Source organism: Sprattus sprattus (assembly GCF_963457725.1).
Source record: "Sprattus sprattus genome assembly, chromosome: 15".
NCBI classification, from domain to species: domain Eukaryota; kingdom Metazoa; phylum Chordata; class Actinopteri; order Clupeiformes; family Clupeidae; genus Sprattus; species Sprattus sprattus.
The window spans coordinates 12,442,977-12,468,770 of record NC_137913.1 but is presented as its reverse complement, the minus strand read 5'-3'; the positions used below and the strand labels follow the sequence as shown (position 1 = coordinate 12,468,770).

At 42.9% G+C, this 25,794-nt stretch overlaps 2 protein-coding genes across 3 annotated transcripts; both read left to right on the top strand.

Annotated features, from left to right (window-relative positions):
- Window positions 1-3,485: 3,485 nt before the first annotated feature.
- Window positions 3,486-7,717, top strand: mlec (malectin; the record flags this gene model as incomplete). 2 transcript variants are annotated; one of them, XM_080852258.1, is made up of 6 exons in its annotated part: window positions 3,486-3,640; window positions 3,994-4,242; window positions 5,216-5,394; window positions 6,248-6,424; window positions 7,021-7,078; window positions 7,470-7,717. In XM_080852258.1, exons 2-6 carry the CDS (start codon window positions 4,041-4,043, stop codon window positions 7,715-7,717), a joined length of 864 nt encoding a protein of 287 aa, XP_080708384.1. In that variant the 5' UTR covers window positions 3,486-3,640; window positions 3,994-4,040. The 2 variants fall into 2 exon arrangements, with proteins under 2 accessions (XP_080708384.1, XP_080708385.1); XM_080852259.1 differs by lacking the exon at window positions 3,486-3,640 and adding an exon at window positions 3,646-3,747.
- Window positions 7,718-17,964: 10,247 nt separating this feature from the next.
- unc119b (unc-119 lipid binding chaperone B) lies at window positions 17,965-21,598 on the top strand. Its single transcript, XM_080853103.1, has 5 exons — window positions 17,965-18,226; window positions 19,200-19,313; window positions 19,536-19,644; window positions 19,969-20,141; window positions 20,341-21,598. The coding sequence occupies exons 1-5, from the start codon at window positions 18,007-18,009 to the stop codon at window positions 20,451-20,453; spliced, it is 729 nt and encodes a 242-aa protein (XP_080709229.1). The 5' UTR covers window positions 17,965-18,006; the 3' UTR covers window positions 20,454-21,598.
- Window positions 21,599-25,794: the final 4,196 nt, after the last annotated feature.

Below are 25,794 nucleotides of genomic sequence, written 5' to 3'. Positions count from 1 at the left end.
GAGGATCTCCACCGGCAGTGCTTCATCTGCCTGTCCATCCATGCTTCAAGGTCTTGGGAGCAGAGCCGGTATGTGGACTGTGTGCTGGTCTCCCTCTCCAAGTTAGGAGGGAGAAGGCTGTGCATTTCGATGGAAAAACGATCACTCAGCTACGCACTGGAGTCAGAAGCTCTATTGGAGCTAGGCAGTCCTTCTCCTGGGTCTGCACTGTCTCAGTGGGATCTACCAGAATTGGAGGATGACTATCCCTCTGTCCTGGAGCTGGCCGCAATTCTTTCAGAGGTGACGCTGCCCAAGTCTCCTCGCACAGCCAATGACAGACCCAGACCCAACGCCATCTTACTGAGCCACATTGATGGAGCGACACAGCAGTGATGGACACCACCCGCTCCATGCACATCGTGGCTGCCTGCACTGCCCTCAGTAGAACACCAGTGAGTCGGTGTATGTCCTTCCAGGTGGCTTCCTCCTCTCAACAGGCATGCAAGAGAGAAACCTCCGCCAGCTCATTACCGGTCAAGCAACTAATGTTTAGTGCTGCTGTACTTCGCGAGAACATTTTATCTGCCACTTTTGTCTCTTTCTCGCGCTTGGGCGGGAGGGGTCGCTGGAATCAAAGGGCGCAGTATCTACTGAGGCACACTTCTAATTAGTTCTCCTGGCCAGTCTGCAATGGTTGGCGCCTAGACCAGTACTTGCCCACTAACATCGTGGCTCTGGCCTTTCCTGTGTGGAATCCTGTGCGAAGGCTTCCCTTCCAGCTGCTCGCTTCGTGCCCTGCACAGCCATTGCAGACTGGCCCGAAGAACTCATCAGTGGTCTGCCTTCAGTAGATACTGTGCTCGTCATGCAGTTGAAGCTGGCGGACACGGCCCTTTGATTCCAGCGACCCCATTATCTGGATGGCTGGCTGCTCGTATCCAGCTCCCAAGCCAAGGTTATGTGTCAAGCACAAACTGTGATAAATTGGGAGAAGGTATGGTGGCCCCATTTACGGCGGCAGGCTACTTATGAATGATTCTAGATGCAGTATCGGGTCATGCATGTCTTGCTGACAAAACATGTGTTGACAGCCCAGCGGGTATTGACTATGACAATTATGCCTCTTCTAGGCATGATGACAGCAGTGCATGAGGTGGTGCCACAGAGTGGTTCCGTTGTTGAAGCTGGATCCACAGCGTCAGAAGATTTACATGGTTTACTGGTCTAGATGGATACTTTATTAATCCCAAGGGAAATTTGCAAATCTGCTTATTAGGGGTTCACAGATGCTTTGCTCAAGGGTCAGGGAAAGCTGGTAGGGGGCATGTGGGGACCTCAGCACATCAATGTCTTTTCAGGACCACCCGTGGGACCAAAGTGTGCTCAAGGCCACTCTGCTGTTTAGATGAAAGGGTGCTGAAGGGGACTCCGGCTCACCCCACATCTCTGGTGGATCGACATGTTCCAGGTGGTTAAACCAGGGAGCGAACATCATGTCATGAGAAGGCACCTGAGCAGGGGAATGGTGCCTACTCCCATGTGTCGCACAGCAGGCGTGTGGGTTTGGTTAGGACATCCTGTTGTGGATTTGTTTGCTTTGAAGAAGAATGCCCTGGGCCTTTTCTTATCTTCCATCATGGTAGAGGACAACACTCCTCAGGGCATGGACGCCCTGGCCCAGAGGTATGGCTAGGTCAGCCCTTAATGGCCTGGCTCCTTAAAGGCATCATTTAGAGGAACATGGTTGGTCTTTTCAAGGGGCCAGGGAGACCTCCACCATGTCTTCATATGCTGCATGTTGCTGTAGACAAGAAGCAGTAGTCGGTGGTTAGTCCACATTAAGTGAGTTATCAATGGCTCTAGTACGTTATCAGGAGGCAGCTGGGCATTCTCATCTGGTGCCACCTTAAGGAAATAGCCGAGCAGTTAGAGGGCTGACCCCATACGAAGTATAACGGTAGGCTACTACTGCTAGCAACTAACTCCAGTTATCATATTTGATATGATCTTGACACATTCACATAGACATACATTAAACAGTGGCCTCTCTGGTCTGTTTAAAGGGTGATTTGTGCACGCCCCCCACTCCCCTCGCCCCCACCTCACGATCTGGGTTTCAGGAAGTGGATCGTCATGAAGTATCTTGGTCATCCTATGTACAATTTTTGAGGAAGTCTTGTGTTTGCGGTCCACCAGAACGTCTTCTAAAGCGCTCAACGGGCTCCATCATGTGGTAACAAAATAGCATCTATAAACCTGTTTTGTAAAATCTCTCTTCCATCACACCGATGTGTTATAAGGGTATAGAAATGCAACTTGATCTTTCAATTCAAGCCTATCAACACATTCTTCGTGAATTTCTGACGTTGCACGGTTTTGTTTGGATACTAGGCTACAGCCGTCCTAGGTTTTTGCGAAAAAGCGATGTCATTGCTATTTATGCAATTAAAGATCAATTTGACCAAAAGACAGAGCGACGTAAGAATATAGGATTTCAAGCCTGCCTTTAGGTTTCTAGATAGGTAATAGGCATTTCCAGCATCCATTCCTCGCGCATTTGTCAATTAACTGAATTCCCAATGTTCTGCAAATACCTTATTGTTAATATATTTCACATGAATGAGGCATGGCAATGATTAGTTTTACATTAAACGCAGATAGTCGAAGTTCCTCTGAAATAGTCATTGACTGCTGATAAAGAAATGTGTTGATTTGTCTTCCGCATTTTGCCATCTGAACATTTGCAGGTCAATCTAACATGAATACCGCATCACTACAGTCTGACAGAAGGCAATGAAGTTCTGATGAATCAACCACATAGTCATTCTCCAATAGGAATCAGCTAATGTTGCTATACAGAAGCTTCTAACCCACCTGTCCATATTAAAAACAAACAAATAACACTGTGTTTTACTCCAAAACAGTCGCTAATATTAACAATTTAACGATTTTTTTTTTCCGCAAATCAATGCCAGTTATAAAGGGGCAATACCTTACACGGACATATCCCATTATTTAACTGTCTGTTAGTGTTGCTTTAAATTAATGAATCTACTAAAGAAGACCATTTTATTAATAGCATAATTATCCCCGTTACAGTAATGGTCGATGGCTTCCTTGAATGAAATTGATCTCATAATCTCCAGTGAAAGTCAAACGCTTTCGGTTTGGCAGCTAGATAGCCTACTGTACTTTTTAGGATTTGGCAGAATCTGATAGTGTTATAGCCTGTCGGTTCCTAGCCAATTAGATCTTACCCTGTTAGATGCGGGATTGGACATTTTTGTTTGTCCTTCCCCAATGACCCAACGATCATGTTAGATTACATTCCACCTCCCTACCCCCTCAGCCTACACCAACTTCACAGAAGCCGATGTTAGCGTTACTGTGCGGCTCTGCATGGAAGGCAGATGCAGAAACACTAATTAGGGTTAGTCTAGTTTTGCCCGTGGTATTGTACTAGTCGGATTTCAATCACATGAAATCTACTGGAATTTACACAGGCACCCATACAAGGCTTAGGTACACGAAAGACTTTCCAATCCAAATACCTGCAATTCTGCAGACTGAGTTACATCTGGAAATACTGGTGTCAAGAGGAAGTCAGCTAACGTTAGCTGCCTGTCTTAAATAGGAAGCAAGCTCACAGCCTAAACAGGTAGATGCACATTGACTGGGACAAGTCAGCAACGGATAGTAGGCAAGAAATCTAAACGGAGCTGGCCATATTTTGTGGGATTCTGGACAGCTGTTCAACCACAAATTGTGAGCTCTAGCTTGATTTGGTCTTTGATGAGGCGCTTCAGTAAGGCATATGATGCGTGGTCACCTACATATAGCTAGCTAGCAAGCAAGTAAATGGCAGTTATACTGTAAAGCGTTCGCTATATTAGCTAGCTAACAAGTTAGCTCAGCTGCATCACGTTACCGTCTCTAGGTTGGGGGTGCTGTGGGCTTTTGCAGAAGGCTGCCAGGAGTCAATCTAACCCAACCTTTTTACTCTGTTTTCAGTTTTTGCCAACACGTTTTTGGAAGCTTGCTCCCGGCTGTGTGTAGCAATGCGGAGGGTAACGATGCCGGGGGTTGGCTGGCTGGTGGTTGCAGTTTTGTCTCTCCTGATCGAGCTGTGTTGGACAGAAGGAGGGGGCCCAAGCCTTGCTGAACGGGTAATATGGGCTGTAAATGCCGGCGGGGAGGCTCACGCAGATGCGGATGGCATCCACTACAAGAAAGACCCCTTAGAAGGAAAGGTTGGAAAAGGTAAGTAGTTCGCGTCTGGTACCGAAGTAGGTTATCTTGTTGGAAATGTAAGGCAAGGGTGGCCGTCAACGTTGGCTAGTTTTATCTCCAGCCGGTAAAGCTAGCTAGCATGAGTGAAACCCAAACCAAAATAGGTAGCTATTATTAGCATGTGTAGCTGCTGAATGAATGAATGATTATCCTGTGAACTGTAAATTGGCTTTGGCTTTGTGCATAGTTGTTGATCATGTGCAGATATTGCTGTATTAGCTAGTTGAATTCCAGAATATCTAATGTGTAACGTGATGCAGCTTGACTACAACCCTTCGAACGAAATATCAACAACGTTTTCTGTCGTTAACCCTAGTCCAATCTGAAGAGGCAGAGTAAATAAGTGTCGAAGGTTCCTTTTTCATTGACCGTGGCCCTACATTTTAAAGTCGGTGCTTGAGTGCTTTGTAATTGAAGTTCTTGGTTTAGATAGGTAACTTAGCAAAGCTAGCTAAAAATACAGTGAGTTGGTTTAACTGGTTATTTTAAGTTCACATGCAAATATCAGCCCTTTGGAAAAGGTACAGCATGATAAATAAATTACTTCATCAAAAATCTATGTTATTCCCCGCCTCAGCCTGACCATAAAGCTACAGCGAACCAGTAAATTAGCTAGCTTAAATGGCAAAGGAAGTACACGTGTAACTGACAGCAAGGGCCTGTCACTTCCTCTCTGCGCTAGGTGATAACATGACTTAGGTCAACGCGTGCAAAAGTGAACGCTCTGATGAGTGCAGCTGTTCCCTTAGTGATACGTGTACATATTTTATAAGGTAGTTTGACTATATTGTCATTCATTTTTCCTTTTATGATGGTATAGAAATAGAATGCACAGTGGCACTAGTCCTTTTGCAAAAGTTGTAAGACTTCTTTGAGGTTTGTTGTTGTTCAGAGAGAGATACTGTGAGTGAGCCGTCTGCCTTCTCCTCCTCCCTCTTTTCAGCCTCCGATTATGGAGTGCGTCTCCCTATACTGCGCTCCAATCCAGACGACCAGATTCTTTACCAGACGGAAAGGTACAATGAGGACACATTTGGGTACGAGGTGCCCATTCGCGAGGAGGGAGAGTACATACTGGTGATGAAGTTTGCAGAGGTCTACTTTGCACAGTCACAACAGAAGGTAAGTTCTGAAGGTACTTTACAGTTCTCTCTTAAAGCTTTGCAATTGTGCTTTGTGTCACATTTTCACACACGAAAGAGGCTATGTAACCTCCTAGCCTGCATTCAGAGTCAAATACTTTTGGCCTAGTTGTCTTGTCATGTGACTAGCTCTGGCACTAACCTTCAGATTTGTCCCTGAGAAGAGAATAGAGTCGGCGTTATTAACATCTACTTAAATATAGTCTGAGTGCTACAGTAATTTGGAAATAAGTCAAAGCTGTCAGACATCATGTGTAGGCCTACTCCATATATATAACTTAACTCTGTATGCACAATTCAAGAAAAGGCTTTATTGTCATTGTATTTGCATACAATTAAATTTGAAGTGCTTCTCCTGTTGGTGTGACAAGGAACAACATATAACACAACAACATATAACAACAATATTACAACTTTCTAAAAACAGTACGACTAGCTTAAAAATATTTATATATATATTAAGAGTTCAACAAAGTGCGGTGGTCAAGATTAAAGTACTTCCCCGAGGAACAATACATACATCAACAGTACTTCCCTGAGGTGCTTTACAATACATTCTGAAACAGTTTTGTTTTTACACATACATACATGTCTAAGGTGACTGAGATGGTATGTGTGACTTGTAGTCAAAAAAGTGATTAGTGTTTAGTGTATGTCTGTATTTAGTGTTCTGATGGCCGTCAGGGGTAAAAACCGTTCATGTACATTGTCAGGCTTCCAGTTGTTGGAATGTCTGTTCTGTTCCAGCAGCAGTAATGTTAGTTATATTATTCTTTTTACCATCAGCTTGTTTAATGTAATTCCTGTTCTTCCTCCTTGTGTTCTTTCCTCAGGTGTTTGATGTGCGTCTGAATGGCCATACCGTGGTGAAGGACATGGATATATTTGAGCGTGTTGGGCACAGCACAGCACATGATGAAACTGTGGCCTTCTCCATAAAGAGGGGCAAGCTGAGTGTGCAGAGGGAAGTCTCGACCTTCAACGGCAAGCTCACTGTAGAATTTGTCAAGGTGAGGGAGGATGGCAGTACCTTGTATGCCAAATGTACCATCCTGTTTGTTTTTAATAGTACAAAATGTCAAAACTCACTTCCACTTCAGGTAGTGAGTTGTCAAGGAATGTATTTCTATTACAGTTGTTCACCCAACTTCTTGCACTGTTTTTCCGAACAAAAGTTCTGCTGTACCAAGCTATATTCTGCAGTGAAACTGAAAAGTAGCAGACAAGACAGTGTGATGGGACCTATGCGGACTAATGTTAACTTTTATATAGTGCTGTGAAAATGAACGATTAATCGCAGTTAATCACAGCAAATTGTGCGATTCATTCATTCATTTTTTTTAATCGATTGAAGGCACTTCTTTTGTGTATTTGTTTAGTTGATGATTGTATATAAAATAAGTGCTTTCTGTTAAATTAGTGGGAAGATTTTCTGCTGTCTTAAGATTGATGGATGAAATGATTAGTTAACTGTTCAAGATAAAACTATTCACTGTGCTACAGACCATGGTTATGAACCTAATTTTATTAACCTTCATTTAGCGACCTTTGTATCAAAGTTCATGATCATCATCATCTTCTGACTATTTTGACTGTACTTCTTTAGGGGTACTATGACAACCCAAAGGTGTGTGCACTATATGTGATGAAGGGGACACTAGAAGGTGAGTGAAAATAATTCCTGGTCCTGCATTACTGTGCATATGGTTGACCACATGGAAGATTGCAAAAGTATTGTGGCTTATTTCCTGTCTGATCAGGATTTTATGTATCTTGCTGTATGATGAAATGACTTGTGCAATATCTGTTTTTCATCATTTCATCACAGTTTTCATCTTCTGCTTGTATAAGGGGAACACAGAGTTGTAATTCCACTGAATCTGTTTCTTGTTGACCTTCTTTTTTGGGTTCATTTATGGATCTTTTAAGTTTTGGTGTTTTGCCCAAATGCAGCTTGCCGTTTTTCCTTAATTTTTCACATGTACCATCCTGTATTGTTTTTCTGCGTATTTTGGCACCCTCTTCGCATTGACACTTCCTCTCCTTACCCCTCAGATGTCCCAAAGCTGCAGCCTCACCCTGGCATGCTTGAGAAGAAGGAGACAGAAGAACCGGAAGAGGAAGACCCGGAACTGCCCGAGATCGACGACCCCAAGACCCCCTCTGCCGCCCCCAAAGCCCGCGTGCAGTCGGGCCCACGCACCCCGAACCCTTACGCAGCTGACAACAGCAGCCTCATGTTCCCCATCCTGGTGGCCTTCGGAGTCTTCATCCCCACCCTCTTCTGCCTCTGCCGGCTGTGAGAGAGCCATATACTGTGGGGGGAGGAGGAGAGGAGAGAAACGGGCGGGGCGGGGCAGGGAGTCAGCAGGTGATAGACAGGAGCCTGTGAAGGAGGTAGTGGGGATGAGGGTGGGGGAGGGGGGGAAGAGTCTGCACAGAATGAGAGGAACATGTAGATGAGGGAGGGGAAAAGTGAAAGCTGATCACTAAAAGAAAAGATAAAAGAAATGGGTCTGTGGCTTCAGATATGTCAGTTTTGTTGACTGCAGTCACAGAAGGGCTGAAAATGGAGGGGGTTGGGTTGGGGGTGGGATGGAAGAGCAAGGGGCTTGGGCAAGGCTTAGCTGGCTCTCCACAATCCTGACTCACACACACACAGACACATACTTCAGTGGGACTGCTAGTGGGAACGCTGAGCAGGACACACCAGACTGGACTGATTAGTCAGGGAAACCTAGTTTGTCTGGTCTGACCAGAATCTGCAGGGCTTACACTCGATGGGACCATTTGGCTTTTGTCTACCGCCTCTTCCACTGGCCTGTGTTGCCATTTGTCACTGGTGAGGGAATGGGAGGGTGGCACAAGGCTATTGGTCTTCGGGACTGTCGCTGCAGATCTGCATGCCTCTTTGCAGGCAGGAAAGGTACACACGTCTCCCAAAAACATCTTGTTTTTTAAATTGTGGCAGCGGATTAAGCAGATTGAGAGGGGATGGGAAGATGCTGAGCTCTGAAAGAGCATAGTACTGCTAATGTAATAGCCTTTTTTTTGTGCTTTTTTTTTTTATCAGGGCTGTTGCCATGCCTTTCATTCCATCTTCAGTTTTTGCACGAATTTGTCATTAATCTCTGCGGTTATTTAATGTCACCTCACCATGTCCAAGCTGTAGAGCTGCCTACAGCGTTTATAAAAGCTCTGAACACCTCTTGTGCCAGGATTGATTTGTTGGGTAACGAGAAAAACGGTACTAGTTCATAATTAATTTCAAGCCAAAAGCTGCCAGCTGAACTATCTTTAAGTGTCTTTATATTTGAAGTTTTATTTATAAGGGTAGAACTGTTGCTGGGGGGTCATTATGGTCAGAGTTCCATCAACTCCATCTGCTCACAGCATTTCCAATAATCACAATGAACTTTTGACATTTTCCACCAGGTTGCGTCTTCAATTTAGTATGCGGTTTGCTGAAGGTCCTACAGGTCCCCTTGAGCCAGCACTGAAAGGCGGTGCTTGTTAACTTAGACAGGGTTCATCAATCTTTGACAGGGTTGGTTCAGTCTTATCCCGTTGGTTCTTTTTGTATATCCCTTTAAAAACGATCTGTTGTCCCTCATCTGCTGAGGTTCTCCTGCTCCCTAGTGTATGTGTCTCCTGCTCCCTAGTGTATGCGTCTCCTGCTCCCTAGTGTATGCGTCTCCTGCTCCCTAGTGTGTGTCTCCTGCTCCCTAGTGTATGCGCCTCCTGCTCCCTAGTGTATGCGCCTCCTGCTCCCTAGTGTATGCGACTCCTGCTCCCTAGTGTATGCGTCTCCTGCTCCCTAGTGTATGCGTCTCCTGCTGTCCCCTCTGTTTCCTCCTCTGCAAGATGGCTGGGCAGAATGGATACTGACTTGCCCCTCCACTTTAGAAGACTTGCCCCGTGATGGGGCAGAGAACAACACAGCTGCTCACAGTGATCAAGGGGTGTGTGTGTGTGTGTGTGTGTGTGTGTTTGCTTGCTTGCTCTCATTTTGCCTCATGCCATGCAGCTCTGTCCCAGCCCCAACTGCCTTTACCCACTGTCACTCATTAGAACTTTGACCATTTGGTCAAACACTTCTTCTGTTGTGCTTTTCATCAGATGGCTTTCAGTCTCTAGGACGTGGCCCACAGAATGCAGGGAATGGATCCCTTCCATGTCAGAGGTCACTTGTAATGATTTCAGCATACTGGTTCTTATGGGGTCTCCTCCAACAATGCTTGGAGGCTATTCTGATAAGAAATGTAGGATGCCTGCAGTGACTTGATCACTGAGAGTTTTTTATTTGGACTCTCTCTGATGTTATCTCAGTCATGCGTCCTTCATTTTTTTAAAGTCGTTCCATATTCACTTTGTAACTGCTGTTTTATGCCGTGCTGACAGGTCAGTTTTTCGGTAACCTCTGATGAGTTTAGAGGGAATATTTGATCAGTATGACCACCCTTCACTCTGTAGTCATAGTCTTAAGAACCTACGTCAGAACCAGCAGTCACTTATGTGTGCCCGTCTTTCTATCTATTATTCACAATCAGCTTGATTTGACTCATTTACAAAATATTATTTCCCATCTTCGTACGGTTTAGGACAAGCTGGCTGATCCCTCTGCAAAGTATTGTAACTTACTTTTACCCCCCCCCCCCCTCCCGAACCTCCCTCGACCCCCTAATCCTTACGTTGATGCTGGTGAACTTGAAAACGTCTTTGCTCCCCGAGATCTTAATTGCCTCTCTTATTTCTGGGACCCTTTGCTTTACAGATGAGAGAGTCAGTCTCATTTCTGCAGGTCTAAGTTAGGGGTTATTTTGTTTTTTAACAGTTGTATTTTAACATGCAGCAATCGTTAAAATAAAATGAAAGCACCTTTTTGAAGAAAAAAAAAGATAATTAATTTAAATCAGTACCAAAGTCAGTTGTTTTGTTTGTTATAAATGTTCCTTTTTTTGAGCAAGTAAAAAACTATGTATTACACAGAGCGTGTGTGTGTATATAAGGTACAATATCACACTCACTGAAGTGTGCCAAGCGGTTAATCTTCTTTATGATGTTATTTTAGTGTGGTTCTGGGGTTTGTTTCTGTTTCTTAAATGGATAGCTGGCTTCCTGATGACTAAGTGGCCTTTCTGATTGAGACAGGTGCTAGAACGGAAAGTATAACTATTTCTGGATGAAACAAACGGAGAGACAGACACTCTGACTGATTGTCAGATAGTGAAGACTAAAGCTTGGGTTTGAACATGAGGGTTTACTGCAGCCTTTTTTTATTGTATAACTTAAACAAATGGGGGTTTGTGTTGAATTTAAAAGATTAAGGATTTGTTGCTTATATTTTTCTTCATGTTTGCTCCTCAGGATTCTATTTCCTTTTGAATGATTGTTGTTGTGATTTGTCATTGGTGTGATTTTTCTTTTTCTTTTTTTTTTGCACTGCCTGGTATTTTTTTGAAAGCATATATTTTTCTGTCATTTGTTGTAATTCTATTTTAATTCTGTTGCTTGTCGCCTTGATTTGTTTAATTTTTTTGAATACATGCATACATACTTTACCATTTTGTGGTACTTGATCTTTCTGTCTCTGTTCGACTCTTGGCTGCATGCTTATTCAGTTTGTTTAGTTATTTAAAGTATTCTGAGCGTTATGCAGTTTTGAGTACCCTTTTATTACTTATAAGTAGTTATCAGATGACAACCAAAGACTCACTGGCACCTGGATGGGGATTTTAAATTTTGCATACTGGTTTTCATTGTCTTTCATGTCTTCATTGTTTATGACCTTACAACATGCAGCTCCATTCACAGTTGGAAGTTGTAATTAAGATTAGAAGCCCCACCCCTTTCCTCAGCAAGCTATACTTTTGCATAACGGATGCCTGAACAGGAGGACTGAAAAAGGAATTGCTCACAAGCACTCCCTAGCCCTACCTCCAACACACCCCTCCCCAGCAGCCTGTCCTCCAAAATCTGACAAAAAATAATTACCAGTGAGAACTGCAAATAACTGCTGTTTTTTTTTTAATAAATGTGCTATTTTTATCTAACTTGACTTGAAGGATTATTGTTATTTAAACAATACCCCCCTCCCCCCCCCCCCTCCTTTATGTGGCCATCCCTGTGAGAGACGTCAGAAGATCAATGCTATATGTCATCTATTAGGCTTTCCATTTTTTCCCTTTAGTGTGATGAATTACTTTTTGTGCATGTAACAGTGTGCAAAGTTGCAAAGGCCACAGTACACGCCGGAGGGAGTACACTCTCCCACAGAAACCACAGTTCCCGGCTGCTTTAAACGCATATCGGCTTTTAGACACAACAGCTCTCAAGGAGAATTTATGCTTTAAATTCCTGTCCTTGCGCACAGGGGCGTGCGCCAAACAACATTGCCATTTCCACTGGAGTGTGGTTCGCTTTGGTGACGTTTCAGCTGGTTGCGCACCTCCCAATTTTTCAGTTGTTGTTCGGGCCTGGGACATATGCAACATGGATGAGCAGGAGACATGAGTTGCAGACCCTGCAATGCAGGTGCATAGGGATTGTCAGATGGCACAAAACTGGTGGAGGGCGATCACTGAAAATTGTACAACCAATTTGATAACGTTAGTCTTGCCGGATGAAGACCTGAGGGTCAAAACTTTGCATTTAGGATGTGCAAAAACACAAAGTCTTCCTGATGAAAATTGCTTGAAAAAAAAAGCCATAATGGTAACAGGCTAGTTTTCATGGCGACTAGCAACAAAACACTAACCAGAAGCGTTTAGGGCCCCTCCAGTTTAATCCACAGATGAATATAGGTGATACAGTTTAACTGTCGTGTCATATCCTAATTGGCACATTGCCTCTTATTTTTTCCGCTTCCAGCGTTTAATTCACAAATGAATACTGGTGATACAGTTAACTGTCGTCTATATTTCACTGTGCTCTAATTTGGTGCATTACTTTCAGCGGTGTAGAGGGTCATTTCTTGGTAGCAGCTTTTCTCTTTTAGGAGAAGACTAAGGATCTTTAGGCCCATGTAGTGGGACTTTTTGCTTTCACAGAAGACACAAAGACAGGCAGCAAATACTTTCTTCAAAGATGTTTTATTAAAAATTTGAGTTGGGGTGGGATCGCACATTAGGCAGTCTGAGTCAGAAAAAGGCGGAAGACAACAGATGCTTACATTTGTACTGGGGGCCTGTGAATCAGTGAATATAATGACAACGAGAAATCCCCAGTTGAGAACATGTCAGCATTGACCTTGCACACTTCGGGCAGATTCTAAACAGTGGATGGTGTCTTGAGCCATTTTAAACCCACAAAATGCAAATTTTTATAAATGCTGGGGGTCTGGGGACATGCATATATTTGCGTATGAGGTTCACCTTGTCTTCCGCTACGTTTAGGTTTCATGTGGAGTAGAGGAGGTGACCGACGTCTGTCTCTGCCCACAGCAACTCCACAGTGCCCCACAATGTACCCATGTAAATGTGGTCAGATATGGAACTGCAGGGATTCCCAATAGAAAGACCTTTGGAAGAAATAGATCTGCCCCGTCACTGTTAACGTCATGCTGGGCCCAACCACGTTGCAAAACATAACTTTGTAGCCCCATCTATTTATATGGTCACGCACAACTTCTGGTCACTACAGCAACCTACAACAGACTTTTCTCTGTTCCTCTGACATGGTTTGGTCTATCTTCAAATTTAACTTTGTATTTAAATACTTATGTAACTTTTACTAAATTAAAATGGTCCTCTTTCACCTGTTGAAGCAGTCATCATCATTCATCTGTTTTCTGCTTGGTCCCCGATGGTCACTGCTTGCAGCTATATTTAAACGTAATATTATGATAATGAATACCCCTGTCCTGTTGTAAATGTTAATACTCTACATTTAGTATTGTTTTCAAACATATTCTTGTCTTCAACTAATAATCCTTCATTTTATACATACCAACATATTTCTCAAAACTTTGTAAATAAATGCAGAGTACATTTTATACAAAGAAGCTCATGTTGTTATTATGTACACATGTCAATTTCTCAAAATGCAAAAAAAAATCACAAGAATTTATCCATCATAAAGTCACACTCATTCATATTCACTAGACAAGTTGCAAAACAACAGAATATATCTCAAGTGCACAGCTTTCACATCCACAAACTATAGTTGCTTACATTGGTCTCAGGGTCAGCCCCTCTGAACTATGGTTGAGCCCTGAGAAATACACAAACAAATACTTGGGCCCCCAGCCTAAATGCAAGTGGTCTAGAGCTAGTCTGATCATTATAGACCTGTACTGATTTAAATGTATGTTTTGCACCATATTTGAAGTCCTATTTGTCCTTGAATGTCTAGCATTTGTGTCTCAGTGAAAGGATTACAGCTTATAATTCAGGGGCCCCTGACAGAGTCATTTTAGCCCCACCAGTGAGATTTTCAGATACAAAAAAAAAAAAAAAATGAATACAAGTTAAGTAACCAAGCCAACCTATTGGTTGTGAAAGGTCAAACAGGGTCAGTGGCAAGGCATACTGGGCAAAGAACAAGATGCACATACACAGCAACTGCCTGTCGTGAATCCTGTCTGATGGGCTATACAGTCTTTGTATTTTGTCCAAAATTGTGCTACGTGTCGGTGATCCAAATACATTAATATAGCTTGTTGCATCATGTGTTGATGTGGTGTGAGTCCTGTAGGCAATCTACAGGTAGTCCCTATTAACTATGTCACCTATACACAGAGTGGTTGTGCTATGAGTTGCTTCCTGCTGTGTGGGCGTTGCAGGGCCCAAGAGGCTTTGGTGCCCAGGGGCCCTTGATTCCATAATCTGTCCATTCTCATTATCTGGAGTTGGAGGGCCCAGGAGGCTTTCATGCCCAGGGGCCCTTGATTTCATAAGCCATCTATGCTCATTCTCTCACTTTGTGCCGCAGTCATATTACACACCACAGTGCGGTATGTCTAATTGTCCTCTGGATTAACCCAGCAACAAAACATTGAACGCTGTGGCGCTTCTCAACGTTATGTTTTTTTGCTTAACCAACCTCAAAGATCCAGTAAATTGCCACTACATCACGAAACAAGACGGAGAGGTCATTGCAGCTCATTGCAATTGAATGGCAGGGTAAGCTATGTATGTGTCCCTTGTGTAACCGTAAACTCAGTTTTAAAGGTTCACAGTGTTGCTTGTAGCTTGTTTTAAATCTGTCACCAGTGCACACTTACAGATTAACTGTTTAAAATACGTTTCCATTTGTGGTGATAAAATACACCTCCATTCTATTCTATTCCTAGATTGTCAGAATCCTGTTCTCACATAGGGGCTCTGTTTTACATCACACGGAAAAAAGTATTTAAATGTATATACCGTTGCTTTTGTTTTTGTATATTTACATTTAGTATATATACATGTAATTGTAGCCCAGCCTACCCTCCCCTTCTAAAGGAAATTACAGTAATAGTAAATTATTATAACACACTCCGGCAGATCCTAACACGGGAAAACTAAGATTAAACACTGCAACTAGCTGTCATGTTATGTCACATTCATATAGTCTGTTACTATCGTTTCCTTAGTAGGGCAGTACTTTATGATCTTTATGCTCTTCTCATTTTACATATTCCTGCCACTTCTGTAGCTTTTCCGGGCTTGTCCTCAGCATCCCAAAAATAAATTGGCATACATACTTGTTTAAGAAACCAGAGAACTAACCTTTTTTTCACTGATACGTACCTACTACTAAGCCTGCCGTTTTCATCAGATATGTTGCTGAAGCTTCCTGTCATCTGATTTATGTGGTGACAGGTGGGACGACATGTCCACATAAATCAGCTGACAGGAAGCTTCCGCAGCACCTCTGATGAAGACTGCAGGCTTGGCAGTTGAAAAATGACAGATAAACATCTGCCTTTGTATGAGAATGTACTTTTCATTATGAATTTTAGTGCCCACACTAAAATGAGGTTCATCTGTGCCTGTGTGGAGACAAGGTGTTTTGCTTCATCAGTGATGGGGATGAAGTTACCCTAGGCAGGGGTCTTGCTTACTACTTCCAAGTCCAGGCACAGCTTCACATTGTGGATGCTGAGTATTGCAAATTTGCTGTGTGGAACAGTAATTACATTTTGGTTGAAAGCATTTTGCCTGATTTTTGGGATGATGTGATTCTCAAAGTTGAGTTTTTTTTCAGGAACAGGATAATTATTACAAGAAGGGGTGTTACCGATGCGGGGAACCTTGGAAAGTCCCGGGCCATTGTCCAGCCCCTGCATCTCGCAATCAGTCCCTCAGTCAGCATCAAACTGATGATGGGCGACAGCCAACGTTGACAGCGTATGGCCGCTATCTCAGCACTGGATCCTGAGACCAAGGCGTTTCATTCACAGTGTCCCTAGTAGAGAATCAACCTCATTCAACAGCTTTAAAATAAATATTAAAACAAGGTTAATAAATAACCAAAAATGTGATCATTAGTTGGTAAGCAGTAGAACTTATACATGTATATTGGGATTTTATTTTATTTTATTTTATTTTTTATTTTTTGTCAATGTTATGTTTGATATATATGTTATTGCCTTTTTTAAGTTGTTTAGCCATTTTCACTCTGGCAGGGGGACTGCCAATGGAAACTAGCCTTTTGGCTACATTTGGGTGCATTTACGTTTTAATGTTTATTAATGTACACTGTCCCTCTTCATCAAATAAACAAGCTGAAACTGAAGCCCTGCTTCACCATCCAGAATGGGCTTCTGTATCTGGGCTGGCAGATACTGTACCTGGGAGTCTGTGCTACATCCTGCAGCTGCTGGTGCCTCCCTGGTTTGCGTGCCCGTGTCCTCGAGTTGGGCCACGACTCGGGAGGTGCGGAACATTCCAGCATCAACAGGAAACTTAATCTGCTCTGGTTCTGCTTATATCGGCCAAGCTGTCACCAGGACGTGTAGTTATGCGTCCACCAGTGTGACTCCTACACGGCCAAGAAGGGACTGACTAAGTGCTCCCGCCGCAGTATTACCAGGTGGGGGCGCTTATGGAGCATGTGGCTGTGGATGTCCTGGGCCCCACCACCCACCAAAGGAACCCCTATGTCCTTGTGGCCAATGGCGTATGCAGTGCCTGCCCAAAGTACTGCCACCACTGGTGAGCGTCTGGTCAGTGAGATGTTATGCCGCTTCGGTGTGAGGAGCTGCACACTGACCAAGGACAGAACTTCAAGGCTGGCATGTTCAGCGAGGTCTGTTGGTGGCTGGGTATAAAAAAAACTCCCCCTCCAGCACGGGAAATGGGCTGGATTCATTCTGCAATCTTTGTGAATGGCCGCAGGATGTACATGAGCTGGGCAGACAGGCTCTGACCGAGGCTGGAGCTTGACAGAAGCAGACTTACGACACCAGCTGTTGTGGAGAGGACCTCTTGCCTGGAGGTCAGATATAGGTTTATTGGCCTAAGCACAAAAAGGGAGGTCTAAGATAAAACAAATTATTTAAAATAAATATTGAGTCAAATATTTAAAATATTACTAAAGAGCAAAACAGTGTTAGGGCAGTTGTTGTCATGTAGATGGAACAGTTCAAATATGGGTTTTGTCCTGATGGCCATTAGATCTTCATTGAGGTCTCTGCAGATGATGGTTCGTGAGTGATCAATAACAGCTAAAGAGTCCAGCATGTTATGGTTCTATAATCTGGAAGTCTATTAAGTGTAGTGTAAAGTGTCAGATTAACGTGTTGTTTATTCCTTAGTATGATACTTCATATTGATCAAGGAAATGTCGGTCATAAGTGAAATGCAAGTTGTCTCCTAACAAGAGTATGTGTTTGAAACACGCAGGTGGAAATTACTTTGTGTCTGACAGTGTTGACAAAAAAAGCTAAAAGGTACTTCTTGATAAGAAAACGTTGGGAGGTTGTACCAAAACATATCTCTGCAGATTAGTAGGCTATAAGTTAATTACATTCATGCAATGTAATTTTTCATTACATGAAGTTTTACATGATGTTTTGTCCCATGTCTCAGGAATGACTTTGATATGTATTGTTTGTGTAGTTTTTGTTTCGTATAAGTGTTCCTGACATCAAAACGTTTCATTATTCTTTGTAAGAATGTGTTGATACTTGGCTAAACTACATCATTGGACAATTATAAAAGGCAGGATGAGATCAGCTCCAGAGTGACACTTCTACACTGTTGTGATTCTTGGCTAAACTATGTCGGATGGCCTAAAATAGATCATGTGAAAATTACAAAAGGCATGATGACCTGATGGGATCAAGTCTATGGGGTGGGCGTGACCGACCTCTACACTGTTGTGATGGGGGCTCCAAAGGTTAAGTGCCCCTGACCTCACTTAATCTGATCATGATCAGACCCAAGCTTCAACGTCTCTGATAAAACATCTTTGATCTGAGGAAAAAAATCAGGAAGTACATGCACGTATGAGAGTAACTATGGTAACCAACTTGCACGTTTAGCCAATCACGACCTTGTCTTTTCAGCATAGGTTCTCCATAGAGACGCGCGACGCCATCTTGACTTAAGAAGTTCCATTTTTCATACGCAGCTGGCGCGCGCTCTGCATAGTAAACATCGGCGATATGAGCAGTCAAAGCTCCCGAAATGATTCAGCTGCCACTGTCAACGGCTCGGAAACTACGGTCTCTGGGAGGGATCGAAAGCCAGGTGGAAGTGTTTTAAAAAGGCTGAAATCACGAAAAAATCAGACAGATAGACGGCCTGTTACGGAGGATGAACTACGGGCACTGGGGAAAGACATTACTCCAGACGGTGTCCTCGGGCTTCGCTCTGTCACCCGTGGTAAGTAACTGTTATCTTAAGTTGTGTTACTGCTAGAAAGCTGTTACTATAGTATAGGCACTCACTTAGTTTTACCTGAAGCGCCCCCTTTTAAGTAACCTTAACTGTTAGTGTTTACAATTATCAGAATTCTGGCAATGACGGTAATTATAACGCTCGATAGGCGAAAGTTAGCTATCGATAGTTAGCATAACGTTATTGTTTAATGTTGTTAGCTTGCACTGTAGATAGTGGTACAAATTACCCCATACAAGGATACATATCGAGTCAGCGAAATGTTTTAAAACTCAAGCCACGTTGGCTTGTTTTTGTTTACGTTAATACTTACTTAAAAGCTACTTGCTGTGCCTTCTACTAAGAAAAGATAACCAGGATTGTAATTCGCACAGCACTAGCAAGCCGACACTAATGTAACATTAACCAGGCCCTGTCTTTGTATCTACTTGTATTACTTTTGTAATGTGAATTTACATTGTGAACTCATAACAACCTGGTATCTAGCTTGTAATGTAGTCCTGCTAGATATAATCTATTAGGTCTAATATGATAGCATATACAACTGAACTGCCTGGTCAACGTTACCACAAATGTCTAGTAGTAGATGATTTGCTTGCCTGAGTTTGATCGTCACGGAAACTTTATTACGCATCATTAAAGGATGTTAATGCCAGGGTTGCAATGTGTCGTTGTGTTAATGTAAGGTAGGTACATTTGTTAGTTGTGTTGCCAGCAATGTAGTTAATGTTGGCAAGGCTGGATTACACTATCTTCAGAACCAGGACGAATACCCTCCATCAGTTGTGCAGAGCAGTCTGTGCTTTGTGCCTCGTTTGCTTGATATTTACACCAGGAAGTGCTATACTGCCAAGCTGGTAGCATACATCCGTTCTGGGTTTCTAGTAAGCTTTATTTTATTTTTTGTATGAGTCAAGCATAACTCTTGTTTTTGTTGCTGCCCAACCCTACTTCTCAGACTACCTCTGCAAGCCAGAAGACAACCTCTACAACATTGACTTCATACGCTTCAAGATAAGGGATCTGGAAACCAATACAGTGCTCTTTGAGATTGCCAAACCTCAATCCTGTGGTAGGTAGTGCTTTACATTGATAACATTAAAGTATTAAATGCGTTGGATGTTCCAGATAACATTCAACAAGTACTGAGGTCTCTGAATAAGAGTTACATCACTACTTACCTGGCGAGATTGAGTGTGGTACTTTACTCTGTGATACCATGTGACTTTGGACATCACGGGATACCTCTTCTACTCACACCCATCTCTTCCATCACTCTCTACCGCTTTGACAGACCTTCTGGATGAGGATGATGAAAATGGAGAGGTCGATTCCAGTGCGGGGCGTTTTGTGCGTTATCAGTTCACCCCAGCATTCCTTAGGCTGCGCACTGTTGGAGCCACGTGAGTTTTCAGCACCGTCGTACACAGCATCCAGTCATCTAACTGGAGAAACACCTTTCCACTTGTCTAGTCAGCCTATTTCATTAGTAATTCTCACCTTCATAAAAATCCAAATGCAACCAAGGGCAAGTATAACCGTTTAAACCAGGCTCAATGTGATGTTCATATACGACACATTGAGATGTTATTTGTTCAGTGTAAACATGTAGCATATGGTAACAGTCACTTAAAACAAATTGCCTTATTTAAAGTTTGCTACTCTGCTGTATAGTAACCCTTTGCCCGTGTCGCTTTCTGTTTCTTCCTGTCTTTTCCCCTCCTTAGTGTGGAGTTTACGGTGGGAGACCGGGCAGTGCAAAACTTCCGGATGATTGAGAGACACTATTTCCAGGAACGTCTGCTCAAGAGTTTTGACTTCGACTTCGGATTCTGCATCCCCAGCAGCCGTAACACGTGTGAGCACATCTACGAGTTCCCACAGCTCCCAGAGGACATGAGTGAGTTCAGCTAACACTGTTGCACTAGGGTTTCATAAGCTAACTTCCTCTTTTCTAGTTCTTTTAGTTACCAAACATATTTTGTGTTCTATTTTAATTATTTTACGTTTCTCTGTCACTCCCTGTTTTCTCTCTTCCCTATCTACTTCACTCCTCTTCTTTCCTCCTCTTCTTTCTCCCTCTCTCTCCTGTCTCTCAGTCCGTCAGATGGTTGAGCATCCATATGAGACCAGGTCAGACAGCTTCTACTTTGTGGACAACAAACTCATCATGCACAACAAAGCCGATTACGCCTACAATGGAGGTCAGTAGTGTCTGGAGACTGTGGAGCAGAAAGCATTTGGCGTGCGTGGTGTGGACATCCAGGAGGGCCTGTTCTGCACACACACACACCATCTGCGACACCCCCCACTCCCCAACACCCAGCTCGGATTGGACTCTTGCCTCTGCCCGTTGCTCCTTGACGAGTTACCTTTAGAGGACCAACCTTCTGCCTTTCAAAGATGTTACCCTTATTGTTTTTGTAGCAAGAAAATAACCTCTTCTCTCTGTATTTATGATTCCTACACATGGATGTTTGGTGTCGTCATACACAATTTAAAATGCCCTTTTCCCCTAATTTTTTTTCTGTGTGCAAGCCAGGTTATACCACATTCCAACTTGTGTTTGTGTTTGTGTGTGTGCGGGTCCAGTCTGTATCATGCTTTTACTCTTTGGGATGAGGCTTTGTGCATGACATGACTGCCAGCACGATTCAGTGGTTTTCCCAGTGAAAGAGGGAGGTAGACGAACCCCCCACACCGCAAACCGTAGCAGTCAGATGATTCAAGGAGAGAATATTACACAGAGATAGTTGATGGTTAACCCATAGCATTCTCAGTCTTTTGAAGCAAAGCCTAGTTAGAGTTGAGTGAACTTTTCCCCAGAGGGTACTTAATGGCTCAGTCTGTATCCTGGTCCACTTCCTGAAGCCAGACTACACTCTGAACTTATGCATACCCTGAGAAAGAACCACATCTTTTGTAGAAGAAGAAAAAAACACTACACTTGAAGTCTGGTGTTAAACACGCATCTAAAGGATAGTCTTCATGACAAATGTCAAATGTAATGTGGAGCACTCCTTTATGACTTAAGGACACACGTTTCTAGCTTGTAGTGCAGGTGTGCACTTGTGTGACTCCTGCCATGGGGTTTTTATGGTGTCTTCAACAAACCTGAGGGGCAGCCCTCTCAGAGATCCAGTGGTGCTTAGAAGCCTGAGCTTCATGTTGTCATGGCGCCAGCATCCGTGAGGCCTTTCACTGTCACATCCAAATGTTCAGTAAAAACCTGAATCCACTGTCACCAGCAGAGAGGGAAGACAAGTGTGCAATTTTTGTGTTAGACAGTTGCAACCATGCTAGCTTGGATAAAGGTCACTCCTCTGAGGTTTTTCTTCGTGTGCAGCTCTTGTTGTTGGATGTTGCTATTTATGCAGACTTGCATCAGGAACTTAGCCTGGGTGCCATCCATTTTGTACGCGCTCCACTGATTGTTGCGTTCTCGCTGAAAAAAAACGAGAGAACGCAGCAATCAGTGGAGCGCGTACAAAACGGATGGCACCCAGGCTATCAGGAAGTTTGAGCAAAACAAAACAGGAAACACTCAAGCAATCCTCCTTCATATTTTCTGATATGATTCACATCTCATGGGGTCTTTTTTTCTTGACTTAATGGAACCTGACCACTATACAAAAGTTCTGTAGCAAACTCTGGCCACTACATACATACATATATCGAGTACAGGAATAAACTAAGTGTCCTTCGGATTCACAGGGTGAAAGAAGATCTTGACCTTTGGGAAATATTTTGTGTTGCTGTCTTGCATGTGGAGGGCTTTTTCTGTGCAAGTAATAGTAGAGATCCTAAGTGGAATTGCTGTGGTAAGGCTCTCTACCCATTTCACTGTTGTTTTGTTTGTGTTTTTGTTGTTGTTTCCCAGTTTGTGAGATACCAATACCCATTTGCAGCCCCAGATTCAGTTCATGTATGTGCCCCACTGGGGAAACTACCAACATCAAAGCGGAGGAGCATTTGATGGATTCATGAAGAACTTTAATTTTCCCTCAGTGGCACATTAGAATGCCTATTACACTGGGCCATTACAAGAAAGAGAGTCTCAAGCAGAAGTTAAGTGTGTTCACTAGACACACTTCTTTGCATTTAAGTGGTCATAATCAAGTATACAGGTGATTTTCCCAGTTCAGATGTTGATGCTAAATTGAGAGATATCATTGAGCTTGACCTGCTTTGATGACACCTGTACACAATACATATCAAAGGAGGATCTTTGTGTCCCATGGAGACTGGGCTGCTGTAGCCTTTGACAGTGTGGGGTTAGGGCTGCCACCCGGTGTCCATGTATATGTACTTTCATTTGTAATATATTGTTACATAGTCCATAAATATGAGTCATTTTCCGGGATAAAAGGTGGTGATTGACTGAAGTGTGATACATGTCAGGTAACCCAAGCAATCAGGGGGTGCTAATACTATCCACAAAAACCCTTGACTCTGTTATTGTGTACATATTTTGATGCTGGTTTGTGCATTTGGACAAAATGGCTCCCCCCACCCCGACTGCCTGAATCCCAGATACACTTAAGGGAAGTTGATGTGTGTGCGGTGTGTGAGTGTTACAAGCCAGCTGAACGCCGTGTTTGGTGAGCCACCTCCTGTATGATGACATTTATTCTGCATTAAAAACATTATTTTTTTGGCCCTTGGTAAAATATTTTTACCTTTGTTGTGTGACTGACCTTGTGTGTGGTTGTAATGCTAATAGGAAGGCGATTGATTGATTGATTGTATATGATGGGTGCTGATGAAGGACAGAGTTTCCATCAGGTGACCTGGTACCTGTTGATTCATCACCATCACAAATTAACTGGAACCCTCTTGCCTTTTTTGTCTTATTTCTCTTTGGATATTTACCCGTGATTCTTTCTGACTGAATGAATTTTTTTTGCAACAGCAAACCACCATTATTCTAATGTTTGTTTCGATAAGCCTGTATCAGGACAATTGTTATATTAAGCGTTTGTGCAGTCATTGAGAATGCCCCGGTGTTTTTGGAGTAATTTGACATCTCAGCTCATTCCCTGCTTACCTTCCTGTGTGAGTTTCACCACACAGGTGGAATAAACCAGCAGCACAGAAGCATGCAGATTTTGGTTGGGCAGGATTCTTTGTGCATTCTAATGAGTACCAGTGTTGGTCACCTGTTGTTGGGCCACTCTTGACACTTGTGGAGTGAAAATCCTGTCTTTAGTTTTAGACATTTACATTGAGTTACAGTTTGGGATTTATTTTGCAGCAAAAAAAAAACAACTCTCCCATCATGTCATCTGTCTGCTGATGAGAGTGTACAGGAATGTATGGCGGTCATACCTAAGCCTTAGTTGGTTCTGAACAATGAGTTATGAAGTGTTGGTTATTTTTGATGTCCTGGAGGGGAAATAAATGACTCCTTTCATAATCTTGTTGCATTAGTGTTTCTGTAAGACGTTTTCTTTGTTCATGACACTGGAAACTATTGGATTTCTCTCCAAGTTTGCACCAGACCTTGTTACTGATCGAAAGTTCAATCATCCAAACAACTCAAAACAAGAGTCAATACCAACAGGCAAATGCACTGTTTAGCAAATTTTACTTGGGCGCTACCCACATAATCAGCTGTGCTGCACCCACAAATGCATGATCCTGACAAGTTGGACTTCACCTTATACTGATTAGATTGAATGTACCAAAGCATTTGCAATTTGTTCAAAAGAGGAAGAAATTGCTGTGATGATGTTCACATATGAATAGATGATGTGGAGGGTTAGCAAGTAGTGAACAATTAGTTTAGTTAATTCTTAAGTTATTAATGAGAAATATAAGTGTTATAATGGTAGTATGGGTTGTAAAACTATCAAGTTTGTAACATATGCACCCCTAGATTGTGGTTAAACGGATGTATTAAAATGTAGTCTTATTGGATTATAAATTAAGTTAGATCACATTTCAAAAATGTTAATTTGAATGAAAATATCCAAAGGTTTCACATCGTAACCAATTTCAGATCTGCAAAAATGGAGACCTAAGGATTAAGGAAGTGAGGTCAATTTGAGGGGGAAAAAGTCATGGATCAGGTTAACAATTACATTTACATTAATACTCTCGTTTGCCATCCATCTACATGCAGGCCTAATCCACATAAACAATTATCCACTAATATGTACAGACAGCCAGCTATTACTACTTCAAACTGATGTTGATGAGTTACTGTGACCAAAATGGAGGCTGAATACAGTCATTATTTATTATTATATTTAGTTTCTGTTTATGTGTGGACTGAATATATTTCAGGAATGAGTTATGTTTTTTTTTTTTTTTTGTGCAGTGATTTAGTCCACAGTCCTTTGGTGAACTATAAACTATTACATTTGTCAAAGCTTTGTTTTATGCAAATGTGTGTTAATATACTGCAGTCATCTGTCACACATACAGATGTGTAGTGTCTCAAAAATCTAATCTCCTTTATCGTTTCTGCAGTGAGTTCATAGCCAGTCTGTTGACAGAGGACCACTTCAAATGAACAGTGTGTACTGATTTGCTGAAGGACCCGGTCTCCATCCCCTGTGGACACAGTTACTGCAAACAGTGCATCACCTCATACTGGGCCCAACCTAACCATGCAGGACACTATGCCTGTCCCCAATGCCTAGTCATACAGCTCCCATCCTGCACTTTACACAAACTCAGCCTTAGCAGAAGTGGTCCTGAAGCTCCAGCAGTTCAGTCCTGTTCTACATACTCACTGCTACGCTGGTCCTGGAGATGTGGCCTGTGATTTCTGCACTGGGAGGAAACTCCAAGAGGTGCAATCACAAGACCAGTGGAGGCTGACCCATCTGCAAGAATTTCATTGCACTATGATGCTACCATGCCGAGGGCTGCCAAGAGAACATGTGCCCCGTGCCCTTCGGCCTGATCATCAAGCAGAGGCTGCGTGCACAGGACAGATGACCATGCCAGGGCCAGCACTTCCCCAAGCACGCCCATCCCGAGTGCCCAGCCAGCCTTGCCACAGACGTCTACCAGCCTGAACTACACCAGTGGGACACCAGTCTGGTATTAGAGGAGGTTCTCAAATGCCACAGTAACAGCACTTCACTCATGGATGGTGCCAAGTCTCCCATCACTCCCCCGTTGTCCATAGAGAATGCAGGGAAAGGATCCCTTACGGTCCTTATCCAAATCCTCTGCTCACCAAACTCTCTACAATGAAGCAGCCACTAACAGCTGCATTTATTAAAAATAGAGAATGTTGTTACCACCAGCAATAGGCTGATCTACGTCTTCACATCAACAAAAAAAAGCTGATAGCCCCAGCAGCAAAAGAATGATCGAAACTTAAGCTGGCAAAATTCACCGGTGTCAAATGGCAGCTTTACACTCGGGGGATACAGTAACTCATTGAAATTGAGTGATATTTTATTTCTGCACCCACACCTTTATGTGAAATAATATCACACCATGAAGCATATTATACGCATGATACTCCTGACCACAAATCATCTTCACATGATTGGAGCATCTAGGCTGCTAGAAGACAGGAGATCCACCAATGA

What these genes read in the sequence shown, in the direction of transcription:
- unc119b (XM_080853103.1), top strand. Translation starts at nt 18,007, where the DNA reads ATGAGCAGTCAAAGCTCCCGAAATGATTCAGCTGCCACTGTCAACGGC. An exon ending in TGCCAAACCTCAATCCTGTG is followed by an intron (nt 19,314 to 19,535) that starts GTAGGTAGTGCT and finishes CCGCTTTGACAG; the next exon opens with ACCTTCTGGATGAGGATGAT. An exon ending in CTGCGCACTGTTGGAGCCAC is followed by an intron (nt 19,645 to 19,968) that starts GTGAGTTTTCAG and finishes TCCCCTCCTTAG; the next exon opens with TGTGGAGTTTACGGTGGGAG.